This window comes from Medicago sativa, chromosome 5 (assembly GCF_051527215.1).
Source record: "Medicago sativa cultivar Bolivia chromosome 5, Bolivia_mono, whole genome shotgun sequence".
In the NCBI taxonomy this organism is placed as follows: Eukaryota; Viridiplantae; Streptophyta; class Magnoliopsida; order Fabales; family Fabaceae; genus Medicago; species Medicago sativa.
Window position 1 is genome coordinate 34,520,264 of NC_140753.1, and position 15,326 is coordinate 34,535,589.

General features: G+C 31.8%; 1 protein-coding gene and 1 pseudogene across 2 annotated transcripts; both read left to right on the plus strand.

The window, feature by feature from the left end:
• The first annotated feature begins 254 nt into the window (after nt 1-254).
• On the plus strand, nt 255-4,071 carry LOC146921980 (uncharacterized; annotated as a pseudogene).
• An 8,434-nt stretch (nt 4,072-12,505) lies between these two features.
• RGF8 (root meristem growth factor) lies at nt 12,506-14,661 on the plus strand. Of its 2 annotated transcripts, none has more exons than XM_085715169.1 (4): nt 12,506-12,652; nt 12,736-12,794; nt 12,889-12,952; nt 14,283-14,661. In XM_085715169.1, the coding sequence occupies exons 1-4, from the start codon at nt 12,568-12,570 to the stop codon at nt 14,441-14,443; spliced, it is 369 nt and encodes a 122-aa protein (XP_085571295.1). In that variant the 5' UTR covers nt 12,506-12,567; the 3' UTR covers nt 14,444-14,661. The 2 variants fall into 2 exon arrangements, with proteins under 2 accessions (XP_085571295.1, XP_085571296.1); XM_085715170.1 differs by having other exon boundaries at nt 12,545-12,652; nt 12,742-12,794.
• The last annotated feature ends 665 nt before the right edge of the window (nt 14,662-15,326 follow it).

Consider the following 15,326-nt stretch of genomic DNA (forward strand, 5'->3'; position numbering starts at 1 on the left):
CTAAAAATAGTGTATGACTGACTGTCATCAGTTGTCAAAATCGGGATTTTGCTTCAGGTCGAAAGAGAAGAGCAAAATCGACAATTGTGAAATCGCAACAAAAATCGAAGGATTTTTACTTAACTACATTTGTAGAATTGATATAATAAATAATAAAATCGCAATCAAAATTGTTGGATTTTAAAAAAAATATAAAAAAACTAAATATATGTTATAAATTGTTTATAGTCGTAAATGACTTAGTTTGTGTTTTGTGTTGTTTTTTGGTGTTGGTGGTCGAAATGAAATTTATTTCTTATAACATAAGAGGTTTAGGGAGTCTAGAGAAAAAGAAAGAAATTCATAAGATTGTGAAATATCACCGTCCTTGGATTTTATGTGTACAAGAAACTAAGTTGGAAAGTATTAATGATGTTCTTTGTGCTTCGCTTTGGGGTAATCAAAATTTTGGCTTCTCTTACAGACCCTCTATGGGGGCTTCCGGTGGCATTTTAACTATTTGGGACACGGCTGAGGTTGATGTTAGGATTGCAAGGAGTATGGCTCATGTCATTATTATTCAAGGTAACATGGTGAAAAATGGTGGCAAATTTGCCGTTGCAAATGTTTATGCTCCGTGTGACCCCCTTCGTAGGCAAGATGTTTGGGCCCAAATTGGTATGATTCTTAGTAATTTTAGACATTTAAGTTGGTGTGTTTGTGGTGATTTTAATGCCATTCGGTCTCAGGCTGAGCGTAAAAGCAGAGTTGTTGGCACAATTGTTGAAGACTACTCTCATTTCAACCAGTTCATAGATGGTAACATTCTTTTTGATTTTCCTCTTTGTGGTAGAAATTTTACTTGGTTTAGAGGGGATGGTGTCTCTATGAGTCGGCTTGATCGTTTCCTTCTCTCTGAAGATTGGTGTGCCCGTTGGCCTAATATGATTCAGCGTGCTTTAATTCGTGGCCTTTCTGATCATTGTCCTATTTTGCTATCTATGGATGAAGAAAATTGGAGCCCTCGCCCAAGACGCATGTTGAAATGTTGGGCGGATTTACCAGGTTACAAACAGTTTGTTCGGGATAATTTACAGTCGTATCATATTGAGGGTTGGGGTGGCTATGTCCTTAAGGAAAAGTTAAAGTTGATAAAGGGGAGTCTGAACAATTGGCATCAGAACCACACCCAAAATTTAGAAGTTCGAATAAATGATTTACAAGAACGTATTTCTATTCTTGATGCCAAAGGGGAGAAAGTTGATCTTTTACTGGAGGAAGTTGAGGAATTACACTCTCTTTCAGCAAATTTGCATTCATTATCTCGCATCAACACCAGCATGCAATGGCAGAAATCCAGATTACTTTGGTCGAAAGAAGGAGATGCTAACACTAAGTTCTTTCATAGCATTATGTCTTCCAGGCGACGTGCGAACTCAATATTTTCTTTAACAGCTAATGGTAATACTATTGAGGGAGTGCAAGGTATCAAGGGATTGGTGTTCAACCACTTTTCATCTCATTTTCGATCTGTGGCTGCTGAAAGACCTAGCATTGAGAATCTCAATTTTAATATGCTTAGTGTAGGTCAATGTGGAGATTTAATCAAACCTTTCTCAGTTGAGGAAGTCAAGCAAGCTATGTGGGATTGTGATAGGTTTAAAAGTCCTGGACCAGATGGTGTGAATTTGGGTTTTATCAAAGATTTCTGGCCGGAACTTCAAGAAGATTTTATGCGCTTTATCTCAGATTTTCACAGGAATGGAAAGTTATCAAAAGGTATCAACAATACTTTTATTGCTTTAATTCCTAAAATTGAGTGCCCGCAGCGCCTAAATGATTTCAGACCTATTTCTATGGTTGGAAGTTTATACAAAGTTTTATCAAAGGTCCTCACCAATAGATTGCGAAGGGTTATGTCTAGTGTTATTTCTTCAACACAATCAGCTTTTATTCATGGTAGGCAAATTCTTGATGGAATTTTGATTGCTAATGAGTTGGTGGAGGATGCTAAGCGTCTAAAAAAGGACTTGCTTCTATTCAAGGTCGATTTCGAGAAGGCTTTTGATTCTATTGATTGGTACTATCTTGAAGCAGTCATGAAAAAAATGAATTTTCCTACCTTATGGCGCAAGTGGATTATGGAATGCATTAGTACGGCTTCAGCTTCAGTTCTAGTTAATGGTTGCCCAACTGATGAATTCAAATTTGAACGGGGGTTGAGGCAAGGAGACCCGCTTTCACCTTTTTTATTCTTAATAGCAGCTGAAGGTTTGAATGTTATGATGAAGGCGTTAGTAGAGGCTGGCCTTTTCTTTGGTTATAAGGTGGGATCTAATAACCTTCTTTCCATCACTCATCTACAATTTGCTGATGACACTTTGTTAATTGGGGATCGTAGCTGGGCAAATATTAGAGCTCTGAAAGCTTTGCTCCTTCTTTTTGAGGCGACTTCAGGTCTTAAAGTGAACTTCCACATAAGTATGTTATTTGGTGTTAATATTCATGATTCTTGGTTGGCAGAGGCAGCTTCTGTTATTAATTGTAAATTGGGCAGACTTCCTTTTCTCTATCAGGGACTGCCTATCGGTGGTGATCCTCGTAAAATAAAATTTTGGCAACCTTTGATTGACCGCGTGAAGTCAAGATTATCGGGTTGTAAGAGTAAAAATCTATCATTGGGTGGCCGATTAGTACTTTTGAAGTCTGTCTTGTCCTCTCTTCCGGTCTACTTTCTTTCCTTCTTCAAAGCTCCCGCAGGTATCATTTCCTCTATTGAATCTATTTTTAATTGTTTTTTTTTTGGGGGGATGTGAGGAGGTTAGGAAAATTTCTTGGATTAACTGGGACACCATTTGTTCCAAAAAAGAGAACGGAGGTTTGGGGGTACGGAGGATAAGGGAGTTTAATTTGGCATTACTTGCTAAATGGTGTTGGCGGATGAGGGTTGAAAATAGGAGTTTGTGGTATAGAGTTTTAGCATCTCGATACGGGGAGGTAGGAGGAATAATCGCCGAGGAGGGGCGGTTTAACTCTGTTTGGTGGAATAATTTGATTAATATTAAAAATGGGGCTGGTGTGGGAGGTGGTCGGTGGTTTGATACTAATGTTGGGCGGGAGGTAGGAGATGGTACACAAACTTTATTTTGGTGGGATCCTTGGATTGATGGTATGGTTTTGAAAAATAGTTTTAGCCGCCTTTTTGATCTTGCTACTAATAAAATGGCTACGGTGGCTGAAATGTATTCGCTTGGGTGGGGGGAGGAGGGTGAAGCTTGGAAGTGGCGGCGTCGCTTGTTAGCTTGGGAGGAGGAGAAAGTGCGGGAGTGTAGTTATTTTTTAACTAATATTATTTTGTAGCCTACTCATTCTGACAGGTGGATTTGGCATTTACATGCATCCAACAAATATAATGTTACAAGTGCTTATAACCACTTGTTGTCATCAACAAATAACAACTTGATAGCTGATCACATAACTGAAATTTGGAATAAGGAAGTGCCTTTAAAAGTCAGTCTCTTTGCTTGGCGTCTGATGCGTAATAGGTTACCAACAACAGACAATTTAGTTAAAAGACAAATTTTACAACCAAATGCTCAACTTTGTGTGGGTGGATGTGGCATGATGGAAGACGTAAAACACTTGTTCTTCTCTTGTGATTTTTTTGGTAAATTATGGTATGGTATTTCTCACTGGCTCAAGTACCACATAGTGTTTCCTGAACATGTGTCAGATCATTTGTATCAATTTGGCACCTTAGGCGGGTTTTCCAAAAGCAACCGCTCAGCTTTTAATCTCATATGGCTTTCTTGTGTGTGGGTAATTTGGATAGAAAGAAATGCTCGGGTCTTTCATCAAAAAGAGGTCCCGTTACATCAATTATTAGATAAAATTAAACTTCAATCATACTGGTGGCTGAAAGCGAACCGTCCTAGCTTTGCTTTTTCCTATCATTTGTGGTGGTTAAACCCTTTACCTTGTCTGGGTATTTATCTGTAATGGGGGGTTTTGTCATTTGATCTTGTTTTTTTGTTACCCTTTGTTATGTGGTTGTAATTTGATACTCTTTCAGCTGGGGTTTTTGCACTACTTGTGCTGAACTTTCCAGTCTACAGTAATATATTTCATTTTAGCTTCTTCAAAAAAAAAAATATATATACTAAACGCGCGCACAAAAATATTAGAATTTGAAGATGGTTTGTTGGTAAAGACACTCATGTGCATTGTTGTAGATGTGGTGGGTTCAACTCCCAACAGACCATACTTTAACATCATTTTACTATAATTATTTTTTTAGTTTGATTGGGCCTAATTTAACATGAATTTGAGTTCTAAATATCCTCAATACTCTATTTTCCCTTAAAAACACAATATTTATGTTTTTCTTATTTTTTAAAACACTTGAAACATTTTTTTCTCTTAAAAAAAAATAATGTTCTTTTACTAGGGGCATATCTTTACAATTTGAGCCGAGCCTCTAATTTTGTAGGAACGTCCCAGGGTGTCATTTTCAAAAATATTGTAATTTTTCAAGGCTCACTTCTTTCTTATTTTCACACCTGCCACATTGTGGCATTCTTTTTCTTTCCTTTCATTCCATTCTCATTTTGCCCAACAAATATTCGTAATAATATATTACCTGACTCAATAAATATATAAAAAGATAATTTATTTAAAATGACTCTAAATTAAATACTTAACTAATAATAATATAATAAAAACATAATTAAAATGACTCTAAAAATAGTGTATGACTAACTGTCATCAGTTGTCAAAATCGGGATTTTGCTTCAGGTCGAAAGAGAAGAGCAAAATCGACAATTGTAAAATCGCAACCAAAATCGAAGGATTTTTACTTAACTACTTTTGTAGAATTGATATAATAAATTATAAAAACGCAATCAAAATTGTTGGATTTTAAAAAAAATATAAAAAAACTAAATATATGTTATAAATGGTTTATAGTCGTAACTGACTTAGTTTATAAGAAATCGTAAAACTGCAATCAAAATCGATGAATTTTGACTATTTTGGAATTCTACTATGGATTTGAGTCGTTGAAGGTGAAGAAAGTCGCAAAATCCTGGATTTTAGGATTTAAGTCGGGATTTTGACAACAATGGTTATGGCTATGGAATAGTATGCACAAGAGGGAATGACCCCCTCAAGGTTTGATTTGCTTAAATATCATACGAGTAAGTAATTTAGGTATCTCTAAATACACTCTTATGACCGCTCTGTCTTATATCATTTTGGTGTGTCTCGCGTGTGTGTCTATATATATATATATATATATATATATATATATATTATGCTTTATTGAAACCAAATTATCCCATCGAAATTAACATCAAGGTAATCGAATATGATACTTTAAAATGAACACATTCTAAAGTCCCACATATCTTATTGAGGGGGTGCAAGACAGACTCGTTGTATAGAAAGTTTAGTAGGTTAATAGAGAAAATTTCATGTGTATAAAATATTAATTGACTGGTTTTTTAGATAGTTTCAATTGGGTTGACCCAACACATTTGGGGTATCTCATCCTCACAAAATTTTAATTGAATTCATTATACTAACTTCATCTTTAAATATACGATTCTTCACCACAAGCACTAAGAAAATTGATGGTAAAATTACATTTTCCAACAATTGAATATTTCTTGCATACTAGAAAGTGATGAGGTGTCATTAGGGCCGGCCCTTTGAAAATGCAAACAGCTCTACTGAGTTGGGCCTCCCAAATTTGGAGGCCTAAAATATAATTTTTTTATTTGTACAATGCGTGAAAAAATATAATATATACTAAACGCGCGCACAAAAATATTAGAATTTGAAGATGGTTTATTGGTAAAGACACTCATGTGCATTGTAGATGTGGTGGGTTCAACTCCCAATAGAACATACTTTAACTTCATTTTATACTTCATTTATTTTACTATAATCATTTTATACTTCATTTATTTTACTATAATTATTTTTACTTTAACTTCATTTTATACTTCATTTATTTTACTATACTTCATTTATTTTACTATAATCATTTTATACTTCATTTATTTTACTATAATTATTTTTTTAGTTTGATTGGGCGGCCTAATTTTTTAACTTCATTTTATACTTCATTTTACTATAATTACTACTACTTCATTTATTTTACTATAATTATTTTTTTAGTTTGATTGGGCCTAATTTTTTAACTTCATTTTATACTTCATTTTACTATAATTATTTTTTTAGTTTGATTGGGCCTAATTTAATATGAATTTGAGTTCTAAATATCCTCAATACTCTATTTTCCCTTAAAAACACAATATTTATGTTTTTCTTATTTTTTTTAAAACACTTGAAACATTTTTTTCTCTTAAAAAAAATAATGTTTTTTTACTAGGGGCATATCTTTACAATTTGAGCCGAACCTCTAATTTTGTAGGAACGTCCCAGGGTGTCATTTTCAAAAGTATTGTAATTTTTCTAGGCTCACTTCTTTCTTATTTTCACACCTGCCACATTGTGGCATTCTTTTTCTTTCCTTTCATTCCATTCTCATTTTGCCCAACAAATATTAGTAATAATATATTACTTGACCCAATAAATATATAAAAAGATAATTTATTCAAAATGACTCTAAATTAAATACTTAACTAATAATATTAGAATAAAAACATAATTAAAATGACTCTAAAAATAGTGTATGACTGACTGTCATCAGTTGTCAAAATCGGGATTTTGCTTCAGGTCGAAAGAAAAGAGCAAAATCGACATTTGTAAAATCGCAACCAAAATCGAAGGATTTTTACTTAACTACTTTTGTAGAATTGATATAATAAATTATAAAATCGCAATCAAAATTGTTGGATTTTAAAAAAAATATAAAAAAACTAAATATATGTTATAAATGGTTTATAGTCGTAAATGACTTAGTTTATAAGAAATCGTAAAACTGCAATCAAAATCGATGAATTTTGACTATTTTGGAATTCTACTATGGATTTGAGTCGTTGAAGGTGAAGAAAGTCGCAAAATCCTGGATTTTAGGATTTAAGTCGGGATTTTGACAACAATGGTTATGGCTATGGAATAGTATGAACAAGAGGGAATGACCCCCTCAAGGTTTGATTTGCTTAAATATCGTACGAGTAAGTAATTTAGGTATCTCTAAATACACTCTTATGACCGCTCTGTCTTATATCATTTTGGTGTGTCTCGCGTGTGTGTGTCTATATATATATATATATATATATATATATATATATATATATATATATATATATATATATAATGTTTTATTGAAACCAAATTATCCCATCGAAATTAACATCAAGGTAATCGAATATGATACTTTTAAAATGAACACATTCTAAAGTCCCACATAGCTTATTGAGGGGGAGCTAGACAAACTCGTTGTATAGAAAGTTTTTTAGGTTAATAGAGAAAATTTCATGTGTATAAAATATTAATTGACTGTTTTTTTAGATAGTTTCAATTGGGTTGATCCCACACATTTGGGGTATCTCATCCTCACAAAATTTTAATTGAATTCATTATACTAACTTCATCTTTAAATATACGATTCTTCACCACAAGCACTAAGAAAATTGATGGTAAAATTACATTTTGCAACAATTGAATGTTTATTTATTTATTTTTTAAGTTTACCTACGATAAAGAGATGAAATTTGTTATTTCATAATAATATTTCTTGCATACTAGAAAGTGATGAGGTGTCATTAGGGCCGGCCCTTTGGAAATGCAAACAGCTCTACTGAGTTGGGTCTCCCAAATTTGGATGCCTAAAATATAATTTTTTATTTGTACAATGCGTGAAAAAATATAATATATACTAAACGCGCGCACAAAAAAAATCAGAATTTGAAGATGGTTTGGTGGTAAAGACACTCATGTGCATTGTAGATGTGGTGGGTTCAACTATTTTTTAGTTTGATTGGGCCTAATTTGTTTTGTTTACTATAATTATTTTTATTATTTTTTTAGTTTGATTGAGCCTAATTTAACATGAATTTGAGTTCTTAATATCCTCAATACTCTATTTTTCCTTAAAAACACAATATTTTTTTTTTAAACACTTGAAACATTTTATTCTAAATTTGAGCCGAGCCTCTAATTTTGTAGGAACGTCCCTGGGTGTCATTTTTTCAAAAACATTTTTAAAACACTTGATGTTAATTTTGATTGGGCCTAATTATTTTTTTCTCATCACTTGAAACATTACTTTTTTTTCACTAGGGGGCCTATCTTTACAATTTGAGTTGAGTCTCTAATTTTGTAGGAACGTCCCTGGGGGTGTCATTTTCAAAAATATTGTAATTTTCTTACATCAATTGAATGGTTAACCGATAAAATTGACGCGTTCAATTTAAAATCTTACCTTTTTATATCGGTAATTGAGAAGGTTAACTAATGTAAAAATATACATTTTTATTGATTTTATTTAGAAATTTAAGAATAATACCAATTTAAAATACTTTCTTTAAAAAGTTAACATAGTTATGATTTATGAATCATAGTTGGATGGATGTCAATTATTTAAGTGATTAGTATGAGAATGGAGAGGCATGTTTTCTATCATTTTCTAAAGGAAATTGATGGAAAGTAAAGGAGAAAAATCTCCTTAAATTATAGCCTCTCTTTACTATTTATCATTGGCTATATAAACCATACCCTGAATCAATTTTAATATATAACACTGTGAGAAAACTTTTAGAGAGGAAAAAATCCAAAAGATAATTTTAAAAATGATTGTTCAAATATTATTTCTTCAACTAAAATTTCCTTAACGTACAAGTGTCCTTGACGAGGATAGGACCTTTAAATGTTTGGCTTTTTTAACCTTTGGGAGGACACATTTAGACAAAAAAGCTTACCGTTCTTGAAATACTACGCGTTCTCATGTTTGATGAAACATGTTGCATGTGCTTAGCATTGAACACCACAAGTCTTTCTCGGGGATCACTTCGTGTTGGGCACTTATAGAATCTTGAATTTGACAATGAAACAAGACGTGCTAAGCTTATAAAAAAACTACTACTTGTATATTCCAATTTGCTGTTTCCATTACCTTTAATACCATGAACCCTCTTGTATATTTTCTTGGCTTGCATGAATGTCGGTCCTCTTGAAAGTTTCAAGGGCTTTGACTTGCGGGACATGTGTACAACAATATATTAATCCGTACAAGTTGCATATTCGTATCATATGGAATGTAACAATCAAAAGTTACTAGCCTACCCTGCTAGCTAGAAAGTTCCATTCCCATAATTCTTTCTGTTTTTCACAAGAAGGAAGGGGTCAAAAGTTAGAGGTATCTTGATACAGATTAATAATCATTTTATTTTTGTGTATCACATGTTTAATTATGTTTTTTTTTTTTCCCCATTGATAGTATGTGTTATGTTAAGATGGAGTCTAATATAAATCCGGTATAAATGTGAACTTACTATGTTAGTAAACTTTAATAAAATATTATGTCTGTTTATTATTTTTTATTATTATAAAATTTATTTTTTACTAAAAATGATACGGGTTCATTCTTAAATTATTTTTGAGAGGTTCATATTAGAGACTTTAATAAATAAAGTTGAACCCATAATCTCTCCAAACTTATCTTAAAACGGGAAATACTTCCATGACATAGTTTTGGTGTCATTGGTGCCATTGGAGAAATCCTAGCCATTGATGTGTGTGGATGTGTGTGGGGATGTGTGTGTGTGTGGTGGAGATGCAAGCTATGGCACCAATGGCACCAAAGCTATGGCACCAAAGTGCTACTCTCTTAAAACCATGAGAAATGCTACTGCGATGATATGCTCCTGTAATTCCCAGCCAACTATAAACTGAAGACCATACCATGTTTGCGAATGGACAAGAAAACAACAAGTGATTACAACTTTCTTCAACACTAGATGAAAACATGCACAAGTTACGGACGCCGGCTAAAACAATTCCCTTTAAATTTGAACAAGTGATTACAATTTTTGAAGAATTTATATCAATCCACAAAAACTCCAAAATCTTCTTGCAATGCATTTTTTTCGCAAAGTCCTCCCCTCCCAAGTCTTAAATCCCTTCAACTTACTCCTTCCTTTTTTTTTCCTTTCTAAAGTCCTCTCCTCCCTTTCTCCTTAAACTTCGAAAGAGACCTTTAAAGCGATATATGCTTTAATTATATGTGCATTAAATTTCTTAAAAAATAAATTTATTGTAATTAATTAATGTATAATTGTTTTGTAAACAAAAATAATAATTAAGATATATATGGGTTAAGATATCGTAGTTTGGATATTGGTTTGGATCGGTGTTGCTTATACGATGGTTTATTCAAGATCTCGTCGTCTTGGAACGCAAAAGAGTCTGTCAAACAGTTGCTGTCGTGTATAGTTGCCATTCTTGTTGTTAGATTCTCTGATCTTTGTCCAAATATGTTGAGATATGCAGGTTTTGATGTTTCGGATTCGTCTTCAGCACAATGATGAAACATTAATATCCGTATCAATAATTTGATTGATTTTGTACTGTTCGTGATATCCTCGTCATTCCCTTGTTTGACGAAAGATTTTGTTAGTTTGAAAGAGTCGTTTTGCTTGTTGTAACATATAGGTTGTTGGCTCGCTAATTTAAGTTTTTATGCTTAGAAGAGGAAGTTGGAGAAAAATTGACTCTCATATATCCATATACTAGAAAACATTAAATTAATGCAAGAAATTTAGAGAAAAAGTTTGAAATCTTTATTGAATTCTATGTTCAATAAATGAATGACGATTTAGACAAGAAATTTCATGTTTTTCCTAACTAAATTTTTATTTTTTTATAGAAATATTGTGGTATATATACCCAACAATAGCCTTTCATGCAATTTACATGTGAAAATTGCCATATATATAGGGGTGTAACTGGTTCGGACAAAAGCAACGAAATCGAAAGTCCAAACCGAACCGAACCGAAAAAATAACCGACCTTGTTTGGTTCAGTTTGAAACCGATCCGAACCAATCGAAACCGATCTAGTTTGGTTTGGTTCATGGTTTTTCATTTCGAGATCCGTGAAACCGATGAACCAATCCGATGATAACCAATTAACCACACTCTTTATTTTACTAATATTATCCTACCTCTCACAAACTTATGGTTAGGCCCAAAATTAAACATAAGATACTTTTTAATCCATTTACTTTCTCTCATCTTCATCTCATCTCATTAGTTACACTCTTTCATTTCTACTAAAAAAGAAACCCTAGCCGTCAACCACATCAAACTCATTGTTCATCGCCACCGGTCACCGCTGAGATCGTTCATCTCTTGGTTAGTTTTATCATGTTTATGCCATTGATTTATACTCATTATATTTCATTGTTTTCCATGTTCATTTTCTATGTCATTGATTTATATACATTACTTTATATGTCATTGTTTAGTGAAAATTAGAAAAAGTCATTCAAAAAAGAAAGCATTTGCGATTTGCGTAAAATTTTGCGAATAGAGAACATGAAAAAACAAAATATGAAATACAATTATACAAAGTTCTATGAAATATTTTGTGAGAATATGATTCTTTTTTTAATCGTATTATTAAATAAATCGATCAACCGAACCAATCCAAACCGACTAGTTTGGTTCGGTTTCTTTTTTGAAAAGCAGTGAAAACCGAACCAATCCGAACCGATGAAGGTTTCATCGGTTTGGACATTTTTTTGACTGAAAACCAATCCAAACCGAACCGTTGCACCCCTACATATATATATATATATATATATATATATATATATATATATATATATATATATATATATACTGATTGGCCCTATATATGATTGACAATTGTAATTGATTGATAAAGGAAAGGAGCATACAACTTCCTATCTCATTAACGGTTAAAAATATCTTTCTTGTACTAGAAATTATAAGCTAAATTAAAACTAACACTGATGAAATCTTAAGACAATTATGTAATAGTTACTGGTGTAAATTTGAATGCATGGTTGAGGGCTTTACAAAAAAGGAAAATGTTACGTGTATGTTATATATAGTATATAAACCATGAAAGATGTGAGTTTAACTCAGTTGGTAGAGATAATACATAATATATGTAAGATTTGTGGTTCGAATCTCATACACTATAAAAAATCAGAAAAAAATATATATGGTGGAATGATGTTGCCGACGTGATAAATCCATAATGTGATAGAAAGAGAGAAATAAAATGAAAATAAAGTGTTGAACATGGATGTAGAAAATTTATGAATATCCACGTATCAAGGTTGTACCAAAAATGAATGCATGGTTAAGGGAGTGATGGATGGGATAAACATCATTCAAACAGAAAGTCACAAAGGGGCCTACTAGATTAGGTGAAAAACCAACCCGAATTGTGTGCAGCCTCCTAAAAAGTGAATGAATACTAATTTAAGAATTTTTTTTGTACTTGTTTTGGAACTCTCCATTTTGTGTTTTGTGTTTACTCTCTCTCTCTCATGCCTGTGTCAGTGTTAAATTTCCTTCCTAGGTTTAGTATATAAGTTAAACTCATCTGCTTAAGAAAGTATCTCATGCATCCTTTCAACAAAAGATAATGGAGCTTATAAAAATCATCACTTTTCTAAGTGTTTTCTTCTCTTCTTTACTAGTTGAATCAAATCCTTCATTTCAGCACCAAGGTATACATAGAATCTATCTATCTAACGTTCATACTTATTATAAGTTAAATTAAATTAACTTGTAATTAATTTTTTTCTTGTAGATACAGACCAGCAGCTTTCTCTACCAATACTGCATAGAAAGCTAATGTTCACTAAAAAGGTAATATATAAATCTGAAGAAGCTTCTTTAGTCATCATTATTTGTTTCACTATATTTATGTTATTTATTTCTGACTATATGTTCCTATATATAGGTTAAAGAATCTGATGAAGCTAGACATCTTGTATCACATAAGGAGAAAGATTCCCTTCCTGCTGGTAATTATCAAACTATGTATTAATTAGTTACTAGAAACAGTGATCACCTGCATGCATTGAATAATGCAAAATATTATATTTTTTATGTTAGCTTTCGTTCGTGTCATTTTTCATATGATAAAATTTTATCAAGTATTAGGTATTTTTTAACCTAAGCCGCAGGCTCTATTTACTTTTCCTTGTTGGTGCATGAAGCTAGGTTTGTATCATGCAAAGGGGGTAAATAAAAGTTGTTTTCGTTTTTTTGAAACAGAGAAAAAATTTCTCAACAAAAGTATAAAGCCACGCTCAAAGTTTTCAAAAGAAGGTCCACAACTTTGACATTAGACGCGGTTTAGATCTTATGAGATCGTAGTAGACATTTTAATTCGAGTAATGATATTTGTACAACTATTTGGTGACAATTTTTGTAACAACCTTCTTTTTTCGTTTTTTTTCATTGGTTAAAACCGATAGAAAGAGAAAAAGAAAGAGAGAAAATAACAACTTAATGTGAGTATGAGGTAGAAAATTGTCTAAAATTGTCAATAAATGAATGTACAAATATCACTTCTCTTTTAATTCACTACTATAAAACTTAGGTTAAATTACATCAAGGGTCCTTTAAGTTTGAGGGTTGTAACAAATTGGTCATTTAAGTTAGTTTGGTCACACACAAGTTCTTTAAGTTTGTAAAAGTTTTCAATTTAGTCCTTCTGCCACATCATCGTTTTGGTTAACAGAAAGACTAAATTCAAAACGTTTACAAACTTAAAAGACTTATGTGTGATCAAAATAACTTAAAAATCAATCTGTTAGAAACCTCAAACTTAAAAGACTTATGTGTGACTAAAATAACTTAAAGACAAATTTATTACACACATCAAACTTCAAGGACCCTGATGTAATTTAACATAAAACTTATTAGTCAAACTTTTGAAAAGAAGGTCATCAACTTTGATATGTATCGTGGCATTAAGTTTTTTTTATGTAACTATACTAAACAAATTTATAATGTTTAGTTATATGATGACAAAGTTGATTAAATGAATTCATATTGAGATTGATCCTAGCTAACAGTGAAAGTAAACTATTGATTTTATTTTAATTGGATACATTTATAATTTTTTTTTCATGTGTTAGAAAATTAGTACTCCTAAGTCCTAATACTCTTTAAACTATAATTTAATTTTGTTTACTGAAAAAGAACAATATTAATGATCATTAAAAAAAGTTCAAAAGGTATGGTATGTCCGTATGTACATATACATGTTATCTTAATCATATTAGTATAATTCAAAATACAATATCAATTTACTCAACATGTTTACGAAATTGTGCAACATTACAGGGAAACAAAACATGAAAAAGCAAAACATGGAGGTTGGAACCAAAGGAACAAGACAAGAGTGGATGGAATCAGATGATCCTTCACAATACTTTACTATGGATTATAATCGTGTCAAAAGACGGCGTCCTATACACAACAAGCAATTGCCGGTTGGTCCATAAACATATAGGAGAAGATAAACCACCTTGATCATATTTCTCCAATAAATAACACTACCTAGGAAGTCTTTAAGGCTAAAGTTTTGTTAAATGTGTGTAACATTAGGATATAGGAAAATGGGTTTTTAGTATGATGATAGTCTTTCTTTTATTTAAAAAGTGTATGAAATGACTTAGAGGACTTGTATCAACAACTTAATTAAACCGTTTATTTGAAATCATTTCATATTGTGTATATATATTTTGCTTATAAAAAGCATCTAATATGGGCATGGTTTAAATTTTGCTTACTTAAAGCATCTAATATTGATCTGGTTTTTTTTTTAGAGGTAATATGGATCTGGTTGAAATGTGAATCCAACAATTTCTAATAAATTTTAATAACATATTATATTTGTTTCCTATTTTTTAATATTATAGATTCTTTTTTTTTTTACAAAAAAATAGTAATAACCCACCTTTGAATCATTTTTGAGAAGTTCACGTTACACGCATCCTTCAAAAAAATATAAGCATTTGTATTTTTAAAATATATTTCTATAACTTATAAAAAGTATCCTTAAAAAAGTTACAAAAAGTGGTTAAACTGTTGCATATTTAAAGGTGTTTTCATCTTTGGTGACAGAGAATTCTTTGGAGGGAGTTGAAGTTGCCTTAATTGGTGGGTCTTGTCGTAAGAACAATTTTGATGAAAATGCTGAAAGGGAATTGATGATTTTAGGGTGCGTTTGATGGTCAGAATAGGGAGACATGATATGATACATTAATCATATCCTGCTTAAATCTCATGTTTGATGCACCAAAGGGATAGGATAAAATAAACTATTTTCCTATCCTATCCTGACATTCCTTTGTAATTTCTATCCTGAATATGAGATGTGTTAGA